General features: G+C 47.8%; 1 protein-coding gene across 1 annotated transcript; it reads left to right on the top strand.

The window, feature by feature from the left end:
- The first annotated feature begins 1,413 nt into the window (after positions 1-1,413).
- Positions 1,414-3,498, top strand: LOC125545459 (protein LOW PHOTOSYNTHETIC EFFICIENCY 1, chloroplastic-like). The gene has a single exon (XM_048709398.1). It carries the CDS (start codon positions 1,499-1,501, stop codon positions 3,359-3,361), a length of 1,863 nt encoding a protein of 620 aa, XP_048565355.1. The 5' UTR covers positions 1,414-1,498; the 3' UTR covers positions 3,362-3,498.
- The last annotated feature ends 13,680 nt before the right edge of the window (positions 3,499-17,178 follow it).

Consider the following 17,178-nt stretch of genomic DNA (forward strand, 5'->3'; position numbering starts at 1 on the left):
ACAACGTGCTTTTCAAACAAACCCTTCTGGCTATACCCGAACAACTTCCATTGCACATGGTATATTTGTGGGCATCCTTCAAATGAACCCAAATTTGGAAGCAGGTGGGCATGCCTATGGTAGGCATCCATGTCTGGTTTGAACGACTTTTGATATCGTATAGAAGTTGTGACAAGTCCGACCACTTATCAGCCTTTTTTATCCGAGAAAACTTCAGAAAATGCAAAATTCATCAAAAACTAAAACAACTTAGAATGGTGCCTTGAATTTGTCGTACAAGGCCATGCGAAAAATTTGAGGTCATTTCAAGGAAGTTGAGAAAAAGCGTGCTCTCAGACAGAGTCTTCATATCCAGACACCCTCCGTTGAACTGGAATGGTAGGTATCTATGTCATATTTGAATTATTTCTAATACCGTATGCAAGTTGCGACACGCCTATACGATGTAATAAAGTGTTAATAATTTTAAGCAATGTTCAATACTATTCAAATAAATGTTCATGTGTTATGACTGGGCAGACTTATGGCCGTAGGAGGCCCACCAGGCAAGTTTAGATTAGGGGCTTGGCCCACAAATTATCTTATTTTCAGCATTGTGGTTATATATACTAGCTGTAAGACTATTTTTAAGATTAAGCAATAAGACATATTCTATTGCCCGGCTCCCTGAAGGAGCCGGAACCCTAACCCTAGCCGCACCACCTCCCTCTCGCCGCCGTCTCCCTCTCCCAATCAGGACAGCGCCCACGCCGGCCACGTCGCCCTCGCCTCCATCTTCCCCCTGCCTGCCCCTACAACCTAAGGAGCAGGTCCGGTAGGACCCTGGGTTCTACCATCATGACAATTAAATAAAATGTTCATGTGGTTCAAAAATATATCCGTGGCTTTTTACCAAATGTTTATACAATGTAAAAAATATTCCATACCATTTAAAAAGTTGTACAACGTGTATTTGAAAAATGTTTAACATGAAAACAGGAAAATAATCAAACATGTATTTGGATAATGTTGAACTTACATAAAAAATATTACACATGTATACAGAAGATGTACAACGTGTATTGAAAGAAGTCGACATGTATTTGAAAGACAAACACAGAAAAAAATGAGAAAAATAACCCAAAGAAAATTGATGAGAACAATAAAAAGACACACATAGAAAGATAGTGTCTTCTCTCCCCTATTTAAAAGATATGTAAGTTTTATAAAAAAAGATATGTAAGTTCTCATTTTGCTCATCTTTTGTCAACCCCTCTATGCCAATGGGGAAAATAAAATAAATTATACGCGGAAAAATTAATGCGCATCCCCTCGACCGCACGATTGGGATCGTGCGCGCGCGAGCTGTGACAGCACGCCATAAGACGAGCCAGTGCTCGGTGGAGAAAGAAATAGGATCTCGCGTTATCCTGAAGAAAATCCTAAACCATGCCACGTGGGAGCCCTCTAGACCTTCCGCAGTCACCAGCGTCCGGCCACTGCGGCGGCAACCTGCCAAATGGCTCCCTCCCTCGCCGTCTTTCACCCCGCCGGCCAGCTCCCTTCTCCCCGCCGTCCACGAAACCACGCATGCCCGCGCACCTCCCTGAAGCTCCTCTATCTCCCGGCTTCCGCGTCGCCCCGCCGCCCCCGCGGGTTCGCCGCCGAGTCCGCAGCCGTCGGCGGCGGCGGCGGCGGCAGGAGGAGGGGAGGGGCCGTCGATGTCGTCGCGGTCTCCGCGGCGCTGCGCGAAGCGAAGACGGCCGAGGATGTGAAGCTCTCGGTGGAGGACTTCCTCGGCGGCGGCGACGAGCACCTGCCCCTCCAGGTATACACCTCGGTGATTCGGGGGCTCGGCAAGGAGAAGCGCCTCGACGCCGCCTTCGCCGTCGTGGAGCATCTCAAAGGAAGGGGAGACGGCAGCAGCCTCAACCAGTTCGTGTACAACTGCCTGCTAGGCGCGGTGAAGAACTCCGGGGAATTCGGGAGGATCCAGGATGTTCTCGCGGACATGGAGGCGCAGGGGATCTCCCCGAACATAGTGACCTTCAACACCCTGATGTCCGTCTACGTCGAGCAAGGCAAGGTCGAGGAGGTGTTCAGGGTGTACGACGACATCGAGGGCCGCGGGCTGGTGCCGACCGCCGCGACGTACTCGACGGTCATGTCGGCGTACAAGAGCGCCGGGGACGGGTTCGCCGCGCTCAAGTTCTTCGTCAAGCTCAGGGAGAGGCACAAGAACGGCGATCTCGTGGGGAACCCGGCGGATTGGGAGCAAGACTTTGTCAAGTATGAGAAGCTGGCCATCCGGGTATGTCACATGGCGATGCGGCGGTCACTGGCAAGTGCGGGCAACCCAGCCGGTGCGGCATTGAAGGTGCTTCTCGCCATGGACGAAGCAGGGGTGAGGCCGGACAGGAGCTACTACGAGCGCCTCGTGTGGGCCTGCACGGGGGAGGAGCACTACACCATTGCCAAGGAGCTGTACCAGAGGATCCGCGAGCGCGACGACGGGGAGATGATAAGCTTGTCAGTGTGCAACCACCTGATCTGGCTCATGGGCAGGGCCAAGAAGTGGTGGGCGGCTCTGGAGATCTACGAGGACCTGCTGGAGAAAGGCCCGAGGCCGAACAATCTGTCACACGAGCTCATCAGGTCCCATTTCAACGTCCTGCTCAGCGCCGCCAAGAGGAGGGGCATCTGGAGGTGGGCTCTGAGGCTGCTCGAGAAGATGCAGGAGAAGGGCCTGGAGCCCGGAGGCCGGGAGTGGAACGCCGTGCTCCTCGCCTGCTCCAGAGCGGCCGAATCGTCCGCCGCAGTGGACACATTCAAGAAGATGATAGAGCGGGGGCTGAAACCCGACGTGGTCTCCTATGGAGCATTGCTCAGCGCGCTCGAGAAGGGCAGGCTGTACGACGAGGCGCTGAGGGTGTGGGAGCACATGCGCAAGGTCGGCGTCGACCCGAACCTGCACGCGTACACGATCCTGGCGTCCATTTACGCCGGCAAGGGCGACCATGATAAGGCGGACGCAGTTCTTCGGGACATGGTGTCCGCGAAGATAGAGCCGACCGTCGTGACCTTCAACGCGATCATCACCGCTTGCACGAGGAGCGGCGCGGCGTTCGAGTGGTTCCACAGGATGAAGATGCACAAGGTTGAGCCGAGTGAGGTCACATATAAGGTGTTGATCGAAGCCCTTGTGCAGGATGGTAAGCCCAAGCTTGCCTATGAGATGTATATCAGGGCCTCCAACCAAGGGCTCAAGCTCTCTGCAAAGTCGTATGACACCGTAGTGGAGGCGTGCCAAGATTATGGCTCTCCTGTTGATCTCACTAGTCTGGGTCTTCGGCCTATAATGGAAGTGGATCCGTCAAGATAAACGGCGAATTTTAAAGAACTTCTTGTGTTGAGGGTATTAATTCCTTGCGGCAGAAAGCATTTTGCGGTCACTGGAATATATGTATATATGATTTGTATATACAGAAACAAAAAGAAGAACATATCACTTGACCCGAACCAACAGGAGCTTTTGCATGTTCTTCACAGGAGTAATTGACAAAAAACTACCACATTTCATATATCCATCCCACAGAACTACCGCATTTTGAAAACTGACCAAAAACTCCAGATTAGTATTAATTTCGTGACAAAAAACTACAAGGTCGAGTTGACGACCGATTTAACCGTTTTAAACCCTTTTCTGACAGAGCTGGCCCATCTGTCGGGACGGTTGCCGCGCTAACGGCTAACGGCCCACACATCAGCACCAACCTTCTTCTTCCTCCTCTTCTCCTTCTTGTTGGCATTTTCTCGAACACCTTACCAGCAGCAGAGCAGGACACCGGTGTCAGCTAAATTAATCGGTGCTGCCGCTCGCTGAGGACCTCCTCCTCGCGCCCCGGTGCATCGAGCCGCGGATCTGGTAGCCACCATCGTCCCCGCATGCCGCCGGCGTGGATCCGGTCACCACCACCGTCTCCATCACGCTGCACAAGCAGCAGGCCGCAGCACCGTCCAGATGCGGGAGAGTAGCAGCAGCATCGGTCAGATGTGGGAGACCAGCGAGCGCGAGCCCCGGCAGCGGAGGGTGGCGGAGGTATGCGCCGAAGCCCCAGGCGTCCTCCAGCACCATCATCACGGAGGCGACGCGCCGGCGAGACCACCTTGGCTTGGACTAGGAGGAGGGAAGCGACCACAGCCGCAGCGCTAGGTTTTGGCCACGACCAGGAGGCGGACGGCTGCTGCGTCGGTGAAGACCGCCGCCCTCCCGGCCGCTCTGGTTGGTTGCCCGCGGGTGGCTCGTCGCGCGTGACGGCATGAAGCAAGCATCACGTTTCGCTGCCGCGCAAACAAGGCCACGGGGAGCAGGGAGCAAGAGGAGGAGGAAGAAGGTCGCCGGTGCCACGGGCTGCCGCTGCTCACCGGCGTCGACGCGTCGGCACGGTGGTGCTGCCCGATGCACATAAGGTGCTTGTTGAAATGTCAAACAGGGAAGGAGGGGAGGAAGAAGAAGGTTGATGATGACGTGTGGGTCTCATTTGTCATAACGGTTAACTTCATGGTCAAAATAAACAGAGTTAACTTTGTTGCTAGTCCCACATGTCATAAACAGGTTTAAAATCATAAAAACGGTCATCAACTCAACTTGGTAGTTTTTTGTCATAAAATTAGTATTAATCTGGAGTTTTCGGTCAGTTTTCAAAATGTGTTAGTTCTATGGGACGGATACGTGAAATGTGATAGTTTTTTGTCAATTACTCTCTTCACAGGGACATAAGATGTTCTGCATACACCACAAGTTGTGCATACCGTCTGCAAGTTGCAACGACAGAAGCCACGGGATACAACAAGATCTTCTTGAAAGCGTGTGGCAAAGTTGTTCATATGGCTGTTGCACCAAAACCACCTATGGTGCAATACAGACCGCAACGGAGGGGCTGGATCAATGGATACTTCTTCCCTTTGTGCATGCCTAACCTCTGATCCTCCCTACACCTCTTCTGGAACCACGGTTTTGCGATCGCCATTTGGAACTGACACATCTGCAGGACGAGGTACTAGATCCATGGTGATCTTGATCTCCTGGGAAATTTGGCATGAACGGAACAACTGCACATTCAGAGAGAGAAGTTGCCGGCCCAAAGCGATGTCATTGGCAAGAAACGTCGAGAAATGCGGCCTTGCATGTGTAAAATGCATGGAGAGCCTGTTTGGGGACATAGCGTGAAAAACTGGACTGCACAAGGAGCCTACGGGCATTTCTCCCTTTTCTTTCCATTTCTTTCTGTTAACCATCCACTGATCGCTTGAACAAACCATGTTTTCCCACTTACTATCTGCTAAATCGATGAACCCCAGAAAATCATTAGATCTTTGTAAATTACTCCATGTTACCGAGGTGTCGCTAGGCCACAAGAAAAAGGAGAAAAAAGAAGGAACACACACGCTAACACGCCCACACAAACTCAATTTAATTACACAGTGAACGTGTCCTCAAGAGTCAAGAGCCTTGATATCACCCTTGATCATTGCAACTATCGCGGGAGGGGTGCCTTCCTTGCGCTCAAATATTCTCTTGTTTCCTTCCTTCCACAAATGCCACTGTGAATAAACAACCAGATTTTTTTTTGCGGGTGGGATAAACAAGCAGATTGTGGTTTCTCTTCTTCTCATCGTCCCATTTTCCCGTGGAAATGTTGTTCCCGCACTTGCACAAATGTCGCAACATGACATACCGACAGATGACTAGCTTGAAAAGAAAGACAAACTTCTTTGGAGAAAGGGCAAGACATCTTTAGGTGTGAAGCACAAATTACATGTCTCACTTTGCCGCAAAAACAGATTTGCAGCAAGAGCCAAGTAAAAAAATCTGAGTTTTTCTTTCTGCCCTAACCTTCCAAGCGAGTTGAAGGTGCACGCCACTTCTTAATTTTGCTAAGGAAATGTGCCTCATAAAAAGAAGGGGGGAAAGAAAAAGAAAGTATAAGAGAGCATAAATATACAACACATCCAATGTCTTAAAAACACAGACCGAATTATATACCCTTTATTAGATAGCGAAGAACAAGCTTATATAAACTTAGAGCAAACAAACAGTTTACAGTAAGGCTTGTTCACATGCACAGATGGCCCAAGAATGCTAATATCTTAACATGGTTGAGAATTATAAGAAATACTCATACGATAGAGCGACTGTGAACTACCAACAGCTTGTGAACTGAACACATATTCATATGTATCCATTAAAGAGTGAAGCTTGGCGGAGCGGCCGTGCCTTGACATCGCCCGAGAGGGCTACATCCAATGGGTTGCTGACAGGTTGCACCAGTCAACGTGAGCGTGCCGACCCTCCTGGGAGTTGCGCTAGGCTCGATGGAGTACTTGGTGACCATTGGGATTGTGTCCTTGACATTCCTTGTCATACCGTTAGCGACATCTCCTCGGTGCGTTGTAACGCCCAGGCTGACACACTGTTCGAACTATTGTTGGACCTTGTCTGCTCCTCTGTCGGGTCGATGCTGGACTCTAGGACGCTCTCCTCAATCTTCAAGAACATGATGATGCAGTACTCAACGGGGCCATCGAGCGGCACCCGAGACACCTGCTTCAATGTCACTGGCAAGACCAACATCACGATACCACGTGTGGCGTTGTTGTTCAACGACAACGTGATGGTGGAGCTCAACACCAAAAAGGGTTGTTTTCTTTTCACCCCATCCAGTGGGTCTACGTCCAACGGGTTTTCGATGGCACAACAATGCTAGAGTTATGTGTACTTTGGTTTTTTGGGGGGGGGGCATTGCCCCCTAGCCTTAGAGGAAATGGAATAGAAAGAAAAGTATTTTTCACCCTCCCCCCAAAGTTTGTTTTCTTTTCAACCCCCTCCTCGATTGTTGGCTATCTCCGCTACTAATGGACGACTGCTACCTCGCCTTTTTGGCCACCATTGCCATCAACATCATTGACAATGTCCAGCAACACACTTCTGAGGCCTTGTACAATGTCGGCCGAGGCCTCATCGGTTTTTGGGTCATCGCCTATTAATCGCTCTCGCACAGACATGTGCATGGTGAACGTTATAAATAAGCAAGTCTTGTGCATTAGGATCTTGATGAGTTCTAGTGTGGGTCACTATGTGTGTTAGTGTGGTTTCATGTTAAACCTAAGGAGTGCCTAGATTGGCTTCGTATTGAGTTGAGTCGCTACTTCTGTTGGACATCAAGATGAGTCGGTGTGTAATATGACATGTATGTGTTTTTTGAGCAATTGTTATGTTTTTATAACTAAGATCTCCTCTTTATTTACTTGTAATCATAGTTACATCATATAGCAAAAGAGAACAAGCTCACTAGGACCATCTTCAATCGGATAGAACCGGAACATGCAATAGTTTTTTAGAACAATCTGTGAGGCTTTATTGACAATACCAATGGTTACAAGGATAATGTTTGACCTAGCCAAATATGTCGGCTCTAATCTAGAGAAAACACATGCCTACAAATATGGTGAGCCTCATAGTTTGAGCTCCTAGATTCTTGAACAAAAATGCAAGTAGCAAAAAAAACTTTCGACTTGTGATTTCCTTGATTGCCCTGTACTGGCCACCCCTCCTTCCTTAATGTTCTTGATGACGCTCAAGTAATCTGACGCTATATAGAGATGATGAACACCAAGATCATCAACTAGTGAGAGCAGGGCCGGTCCTAAGATTTCGGGGGCCCGGGGCGAGCTATAAAAAGGGGCCCTTAACTTGCGGAATATGGCATGAGCGAATAGATGTCAACAAACGTGATGTCTACATTTTTTTTTGCTTCTATAACAATCAATAACATGGTGTAGTCCAACTGATAAAAAAATGACGACGAGGCAAGACTTCATGAACATGTCAATAGAGCATATCCAAATAATATTTGTGAGGTTATTCATCCCACAATGCTACAAGATGGCATCAATACAACCGAATCAAACATCTGTGGTCTCGCACATGGGTGTTAGATGAAGCAAATAATAGGCAACATGGTAGCTATCGATTCAAATTCATGTAAAGAATAATGGTATGCTATAAGGTTTTTTCATATTTTTTTCTTGAGGTAAATACACCAGGAGTCATAGAACTTGCATGTGACGGTCAGTTTGGTGCACAAAGTTGTAAAATACGTGTTTCTGGTCATCAAACTTGCACAAACGTTCATATACGGTCACATTTCATGTACGCAGACGTATCCATGGCCTATGTGGCATGCCAGTATGGCCAGGGCCCACTATAAGCCCACCACGCATGGTAGATCTGTAGGCTTTTTCTTTATTTACGTATTATGCACCTATTTTTTAACTTATTAAGCCCCTAAAATAAAATGATTTTTTATTTACGTATAAAGCCCCTAAAATAAAATGGAAAAATAAGGGATGGTTCGGTTAGAAACTAGGGACGTGCCCCTACTAGGCTTGGGTTAACAACCACCAAACCAATGACCATTCATGTCTAGATAGCACGAATAGTTTTTATATCATATAACACGGCCAAAAAATCAATTTTGCAAGAAATGTAACCCCAAAAAAGGGAGCACCATGGCTCGACTATGTGACCTCGTGGTCAACGTTAACTAAGATTACCACCGGGCTTCGACAACACAACATATCAAATGGGATAAATATTTTTCATGTTGTTATTCCTTCTTGTTCTATGTAAGAAAAAAATATTATTGTGTTTGTGATATTTAATAAATGTTTATGTGTTACAAAAAAAGGTGTGTGACATTTAAAAAAAATAAACATTGTAAACCACATTTGTGTAATTAAAAATGATACGTTGCATTTTAAAAATGTTCATGCATTCCAAAAAAACTGGTCATGACATTTTTTTTAAATGCCTATACAATGTATAAAACAGTTTGTGTAGCTTTAAAATGTTTCGTACCATCCGAAAATGTTAAAAACATAGTTGAAAAAAGTTTCAAGACTTTTCAAAACTTGTATTTGAAAAAAATGCCAATCATACACTTAAAAAGTATTAAGCATATATTTTTTAAATACGCCAAACATAGATGTATACTGGAGTATTTAAAATATATGTGTATCAAAACATAGATGTATACTGGAGTATTTAAAACATCAAAAGATATATGTATCACATGGAGTATATGTTTCAATACACATAAGTTTCAAAACTTGTATTTGAAAAAATGTTAATATGGACGTGTTGTGTTGATTAACATTTTTCCAAATACAAGTTTTTGAAACTTTTTAAAATGCCGCGTACCTTTTTTGTAACACATAAATATTTTTTGAATGTCACAAACACAAGAATATAAATTGTTTTCTTACATCTGGACGTGTTGTGTTGTCAGTGGTAATGTTAGTTAACCTTGAGCACAAGGTCACATGGTCGAGCCACGGTGCTCATTTTTTTCGTGTTACATTTCTTGTAAAAATTATTTTCAGTCAATGTTTATATGATACAGAAATTAGTCATGCTACATAGACATGAATGATCAGTAGTCTGGTGGTTGTCCACGTATGACTACTAGGGCACGTTGCAGTGCAGCTTCAAGACCCCACATCGCTTGTTTTTTCATTTTATTTTTAGGGGCTTAATACGAAAATAAAAAAAGCCAAAGGCTTCTCTGCAGATCTACATGCTACAGCGGATGACAATGGGCCCTGTCCACACTGGAATGCCACATAGCCCATGGATACGTCCGTGTACATGAAATGTGATCGTATATGAACGCTTGTACAAGTTTGATGACCGGAAACATGTATTTTACAAGTTTGTGCACCAAACTTCGCGTGCAAGTTCTATGACTTCGGGTGTATTTACTCTCTTTTTTCTTGTTCAAGTTACAGATAGACAGACCTTCTCTTTTGGCGAAATCATTTTCCCTCACTTCTATAAGTTCATACTATTTCTAGAAGCACAACCGCAGTCACCTGAACTAGACCGATTTGATGAAATAGAAGTTAATGGGTAGAGCTGAATCGAAACCAGTCCAAGGATTTTGAACATGACTTTACACTTTAGACCCAAGTCTACGACCTATCAGCGGAGAAGAACCTCCAAGATCAAGTATGGCGGATACATACCTGATTGTCGCAGTATCCTAATTAGTGGTCGATCTAGGAGAAGAACCACCTAGATCAAACATGGCGCATACATATTTGGTTGTCGCAAAATCCTAATTTTCCCAGACCTTCGATCTTTAACGCAGCCGTAGTGCCTGACCGCATCAGCTTCCAAAAGGCACCACGAACAGAAATCCCGGAGATTAAGCGCCGCAGTTACGAGGGCAATTCAATTTTTGGAAACAAACGAGTTTTAGTGTATTCTGTATGCGTGCGTGCAGCCACTTTGGGCCACGCCCATACAAGGAATGCCAAGTTGGGGCCCCTTGAGGTCGGGGGCCTGAGGCGGCCGTCACTGGTAGAAAAAGGGCCTGTTGTCCCGGTTCCTGAATCGGGACTAAAGGGTCGGTATTAATATCATGTTCCTTTAGTCCCGGTTCAATGCAGAACCGGGACAGATGGGCCTCCACGTGGCCTGTGCGCGGAGCCCAGACAAGAGACCCTTTGGTCCCGGTTGGTGGCACCAACCGGGACCAATAGGCATCCACACGTCAGCATTTCTGTGGCTGGGGTTTTATTTTTTTTAAAGGGGGGAGGGGGTTTGGAGGGTTAATTTAGGTGTTTCATATATTGCATTAGATAGCTATAATTAATAGAGAGAAGTGTCATCTCTTATGTCTGTGCTTGGTCGACGCTACGTACTATACATACGTATAGAGAGGACTAGACACGCTAGCTAGCTAGTAAGCAAACGAAGGAAACAGAAGATCCTCATGAACATATATGCATACAGAGAGAAGTGATATCGACCACCTCTCCTTCTCCGAGAGATTGGTCGAACAACAAGTTCTCGTATATCTATCCGACACTACCGGCTACATATATACAATAATTATCTCTTACAAATATAATTATACAGACTCATGGTCCACATAGTATTCTCCGTCTTCAGCGATCACGTGGTCAAGAAAGAATGCCGCCAATTCCTCTTGAATTGCTCGCATGCGAGCTGGTGCTAGGAGTTCATCCCGCTTCCGAAACATCTAATTTGAAAAAGGGGGTCAATACATATATATATGAATGAATGAAACTCAACACAAATGATGGTAATAAAATAAAATTATGAATGTTGTTATTTACGTACTTCATATTGTTCGTCAGTGTAGCTCCGCTCATAGGTCGTGTGGTGGATGGACTCGCAAACGTAGTATCCACAGAAATCATTCCCTTATTCCTGCCACAACCACTTTACAAGAAATAGAGGTCAATCAAACTGATAAGCAAGAATGCCAAATGGTATTGATGAAACTAGCGCTTGAATCAATAGGAGATGCACGGAACATGCTACTATAGTACTTACTTTCGGGTGTCTAAATTGCAGCTTCTTCTGGAGTCCTGGAGCTTTTTTGAAGAATTTTTTCCAAACCCTGCCAGACAAAGAAAACAATTACTTAATATATCAGGAAATGAACAAAGTTGCTGATATGGTGGATAATGATCGATTTAACTTACTTCTCGAGCATTTGAGTCATGTCTGCATAGTCCTGCAGATCTTTTCATCTTGAGTCTAAGAAAGTTACTAGTCCCTGCTCAAGCTTAATCTCTAGGAGAATATAGTGGTAACTACACACGCATGCATAACTCATCAATTACATTACTATAACCTTGACTAATATATAAGGGAAACCGAATATGCACAAGACAGTAACACTCACTTGAAGTTGTAAGGAAAGAGTATTATATCTTTGTTTTCATTTATTACCAACGATCGTAGCAAGTTGACCTCGGTATCTGTGGCATGAAATTTAACCTGAGTTGCATCTATGAGATATGTGTTAATGAACCCAATATCACCGACTTGTGTTTTCTTCAATTCGGCGATCTTCAATCTGCATAATATATTGAGGATGATTATAAATACATGCAATGAAAGAGCTGAGCTATATAGAGAGACTTAATGACAGAAGTAGTACTACTTACAGACAGTAGCAAGCGACCGTTGTTTTATCGAGGGCTAATTGATTGAAAAACTGAAAGAACTCCTCAAATGAAACAGGCAACAGTTCTATTCCAACGAGGTCATGCTCCTTTTTAACTTTCACATACAAAGTACTCCTCCCCCCAGAGTCTCTGCAGATTTTCAAGTACCAATCATGCAATCTTCGCATCATCGTTGATAGAGATCTTTCATCTTTGACGAGAGGCTTCCCGTACTCGTATCTTTGTATCTGCACCTCCATGAAATCATAATGTACATCGTCGGGCAGGTAATCGCCAAGATTGCTATAACCGGGCACCATCCTCAGATCATTAGCGACGTTGTCACTAGGCACCTTGAGCGGGGGGCACGATTGCTTCGCTTGTTCGCCGAGCTGGGCAATTTGTTTCCCAGCTCGTCGTTCTTTCAGCCTTTGATCACTAACAGTACTTCCCGACCGTTCCGCTTCGGTAAATTCCTTTCCAATAATGCGCTCATAGTTTCCTTTCAGCGGAGACTTGGGTGGTTTTGTCAGGCCAGCCAGAGTGCGCTTCGCTTTCACCGGATCTACCTTCTCCTCCGGAGGTGGATGTTTCTTTGCTTTCACCCCTTCAAAGTAGTTCCTCACTTCTTCTCGTGCGATCTCGGCGTTCTCCTCCGGGGTCCTCTCGTATGGTAACTTCTCTGGAGTCTTCAGAGAAGGACCAAATCTGTATTTCCTCCCGCCTCTGGCTGTACTGCTAGACGCCGGCAGAGCAGACGGAGCGGTTGTCTTGTTTACTTGCTTACGAGGCGGAGGAGAAGGACTACGACGCGCTGGAGCAGCCGGAGCGGCGGCAGGTGAGGGAGTCCTGGATTAGGGGGTGTTTGGGTAGCCGGACTATACCTTCAGCCGGACTCCTGGACTATGAAGATACAAGATTGAAGACTTCGTCCCGTGTCCGGATGGGACTTTCCTTGGCGTGGAAGGCAAGCTTGGCGATGCGGATATTCAAGATCTCCTACCATTGTAACCGACTTTATGTAACCCTAACCCAATCCGGTGTCTATATAAACCGGAGGGTTGTAGTCCGTAGGCAATCAACTCCATATACAACAATCATACCATAGGCTAGCTTCTAGGGTTTAGCCTCCTTGATCTCGTGGTAGATCTACTCTTGTACTACCCATATCATCAATATTAATCAAGCAGGAGTAGGGTATTACCTCCATCGAGAGGGCCCGAACCTGGGGAAAAAACATCGTGTCCCTTGTCTCCTGTTACCATCCGGCCTTGACGCATAGTTCGGGACCCCCTACCCGAGATCCACCGGTTTTGACACTGACATTGGTGCTTTCATTGAGAGTTCCTCTGTGTCGTCGCCTTTAGGCCCGATGGCTCCTTTGATCATCAACAACGATACCGTCCAGGGTGAAATTTTTCTCCCCGGACAGATCTTCGTCTTCGGCGGCTTCGCTCTGCGGACCAATTCACTCGGCCACCTGGAGCAGATCGAAAGCTACGCCCCTGGCCATCAGGTCAGGTTTAGAAGCCTAAACTACATGGCTGACATCCACGGGGACTTGATCTTCGACGGATTTGAGCCACAGCCAAGCGTGCCGCACTGTCTCGATGGGCATGATATAGCTCTGCCGCCGAACAGCGCCTTGGAGGCCGCATATGCATCGGTTTCGACCATTGATTCGGAGCATACTGCGCCAATCGAGGATCAGCGGTTAGACGCTGCCTCAGGGGCTGCGATCTCAGAGGCGATCGAGCCGAACTCCAGCCCCGCACTCCGCATGGCCCGTGACTCCGAGGATCCGGACTCCGAACCCCCCGCGCCCCTGCCAATCGAATCAGATTGGGCACCAATAATGGAGTTCACCACCGCAGACATCTTTCAGCATTCACCTTTTGGCGACATCCTGAACTCTCTTAAGTCTCTCTATCAGGAGAGCCCTGGCCGGACTACGGTCAGCGAGGGTGGGATACGGACGATAAGGAAATTCAAAGCCCACCCACCACCCACTTTGTAGCCATTGTCGACGATCTAACCGACATGCTTGACTTCATCTCCGAAGACATCGACGGCATGGACGACGATGTAGGAGACGAACAGGAACCAGCACCTGTAGGGCGCTGGAAGGCCACCTCGTCATATGACATACATATGGTGGATACTCCAAAAGATGGAGATGGCGATGGAACAGTGGGGGATGACGCCCCCAAGAAACAGCCGAAGCGCCAGCGTCAGCGGCGCCGCTCTAAATCCCGCCAAAGAAAAAACGGTGATTCCGACACGGGAGATAATACTACCCCGGATAACGCCGAAGAACACCCACCTCAGCAAGATTCGGCACAGGAAGATGGAGAAGCCAGCCCTCATGAGAGAGCGGCAGACCGAGAGGTCGAGGATGACAACTATACGCCTCCCTCCAAAGACGAGGCAAGCCTCGATGACGACGAATTCGTCATACCATCAGACCCCGCCGAACAAGAGCGTTTTAAACGCAGGCTTTTAGCCACGGCAAGCAGCCTCAAGAAAAAGCAGCAACAGCTTAAAGCTGCCCAGGATTTGCTAGCTGACAGATGGGCTGAAGTCCTTACGGCCGAAGAGTATGAACTCGAACTTCCCTCCAAGAGTTACCCAAAGCGCAGGCCGCTACCCCGATCAGAAGAGGAAGCACCTACATCACCAGCGCATGACATGGCAGACCGGCCACCTCGCGGCCGCGACAGAGAGGCCTCTCGGCCCTCCACCCAAGCCATGCCCTGACGCCGCTCAACTAAGGCACGGGAAAATGCGCCCGACCTGCGAGACATACTGGAGGATAAGGCAAGACAAACAAGATCGATCTACGGATCGCGCAGGCGCCCTACGGCATGTGACAATGATCTTCACTCCGGATACAACAAATCCTGCCGGGCCGAACACAACAGACATAGCGCTTCCGAGCTACGTCGTGATATAGCCCAGTACAGAGGCGCCGCACACCCGCTATGCTTCACGAATGAAGTAATGGATCATAAAATCCCAGAGGGTTTCAAACCCGTAAACATCGAATCATACGATGGCACAACAGACCCGGCAGTATGGATCGAGGATTATCTCCTTCACATCCACATGGCACGCGGCGATGATCTACATGCCATCAAATACCTCCCGCTCAAACTTAAAGGACCGGCCCGGCATTGGCTTAACAGCTTGCCAGCAGACTCAATCGGTTCTTGGGAGGACCTAGAAGCCGCATTCCTCGACAACTTCCAGGGCACTTACGTGCGACCGCCGGATGCCGACGACTTAAGCCACATAATTCAGCAGCCAGAGGAATCGGCCAGACAATTCTGGACACGGTTCCTAACAAAGAAGAACCAAATAGTCGACTGTCCGGACGCAGAGGCCCTAGCAGCCTTCAAGCATAACATCCGCGACGAGTGGCTTGCCCGGCACCTGGGACAGGAAAAGCCGAAATCCATGGCAGCCCTCACGACACTCATGACCCACTTTTGCGCGGGAGAAGACAGCTGGCTAGCTCGCAGTAACAACTTACCAAAGAACCCTAGTAATTCGGATACCAAGGACAAAAGTGGCAGGACACGTCGGAATAAGCAAAAACGCCGCGTTAACAGCGACAGCAACGAAGACACGGCAGTCAATGCCGGATTCAAAGGCTATAAATCCGGTCAGCGGAAAAAGCCATTCAAAAAGATTACTCAGGGCCCGTCCAGTTTGGACCGAATACTCGATCGCTTGTGCCAGATACATGGCACCCCCGAAAGGCCAGCCAATCACACTAACAGGGATTGTTGGGTGTTCAAGCAGGCAGGCAAGTTAAGGGCCGAAAACAGAGACAAGGGGCTGCACAGCGACGACGAGGAGCCCAAGCCGCCGAACAACAATGGATAGAAGGGCTTTCCCCCACAAGTGCGGATGGTGAACATGATATACGCAACCCACATTCCCAAGCGGGAGCGGAAGTGTGCGCTACGGGACGTATACGCGATAGAGCCAGTCGCCCCAAAGTTCAACCCATGGTCCTCCTGCCCGATCACTTTTGATCGAAGGGACCATCCCACTAGCATCCGTCATGGCGGCTTCGCCCCATTGGTTCTCGACCCAATCATCGACGGATTTCATCTCACAAGAGTCCTCATGGACGGCGGTAGTAGCCTGAACCTGCTTTATCAGGATACAGTGCGGAAAATGGGCATAGATCCCTCAAGGATTAAGCCCACAAGAACGACTTTTAAAGGCATTATACCAGGTGTAGAAGCCAACTGTACAGGCTCAGTAACACTTGACGTGGTCTTCGGATCCCCGGACAATTTCCGAAGCGAAGAGTTAATCGTCGATATAGTCCCGTTTCGCAGTGGCTATCACGCCCTGCTCGGACGAACCGCATTTGCAAAGTTCAATGCGGTGCCGCACTACGCATATCTCAAGCTCAAGATGCCAGGCCCTCGAGGAGTAATTACGGTCAACGGAAACACCGAACGCTCCCTCCGTACGGAGGAGCATACGGCGACTCTCGCAGCGGAGGTACGAAGTAGCCTTCTCAGGCAATTCTCCAGTCCGGCCATTAAAAAGCCAGACACTGCCAAGCGTGCCCGGAGTAACCCACAGCAGGACCGCCTGGCACACTCCGAGCAAGCGTAGCAATGCGGCCCCAACCCCAGCTGTCGCGACATAGCGAAACCACTACCTCGCGTACATAACTACGCCCTTGAAATACCATGGGCACAGGGGAAGGGGCACAATAACGGCACGCCCAGAATACGGCTTAAAACGTACTAGGGGCTGCCGGATTCTCTTTTTAATTTTTTCTTACCTTCAGGACTCCATACTTCGGACGACCTGTTTGGCAATTCGACTGCCGCACAAACGATGCAAGATCCAGGGAGGCAGACAAGCCATGCCGCACTATGGAACTCCCAGGTGGTCTCTGTTATGAGCGGTATACCTGTTTTAAATACAATTCCGCGGCCTGCCCCCGGTCAGGACATACTGAATAGTCCAATATCTTTTGCTTACCGCACTATTTGTATCGTTCGGCTTTGATAAATAGCCTTCATATAAACAATGCATAGCTTTTGTCTATTTTCTACATTACTCTCTTTTATATATGTTCATTAATGACATGTTGCACCCGTACACTGTGGTACGGCAAGTACG

Source organism: Triticum urartu, chromosome 3, assembly GCF_003073215.2.
Source record: "Triticum urartu cultivar G1812 chromosome 3, Tu2.1, whole genome shotgun sequence".
NCBI classification, from domain to species: Eukaryota; Viridiplantae; Streptophyta; class Magnoliopsida; order Poales; family Poaceae; genus Triticum; species Triticum urartu.

Coding starts and splice junctions, on each gene's coding strand:
- LOC125545459 (XM_048709398.1), top strand. CDS start 1,499: ATGGCTCCCTCCCTCGCCGTCTTTCACCCCGCCGGCCAGCTCCCTTCT.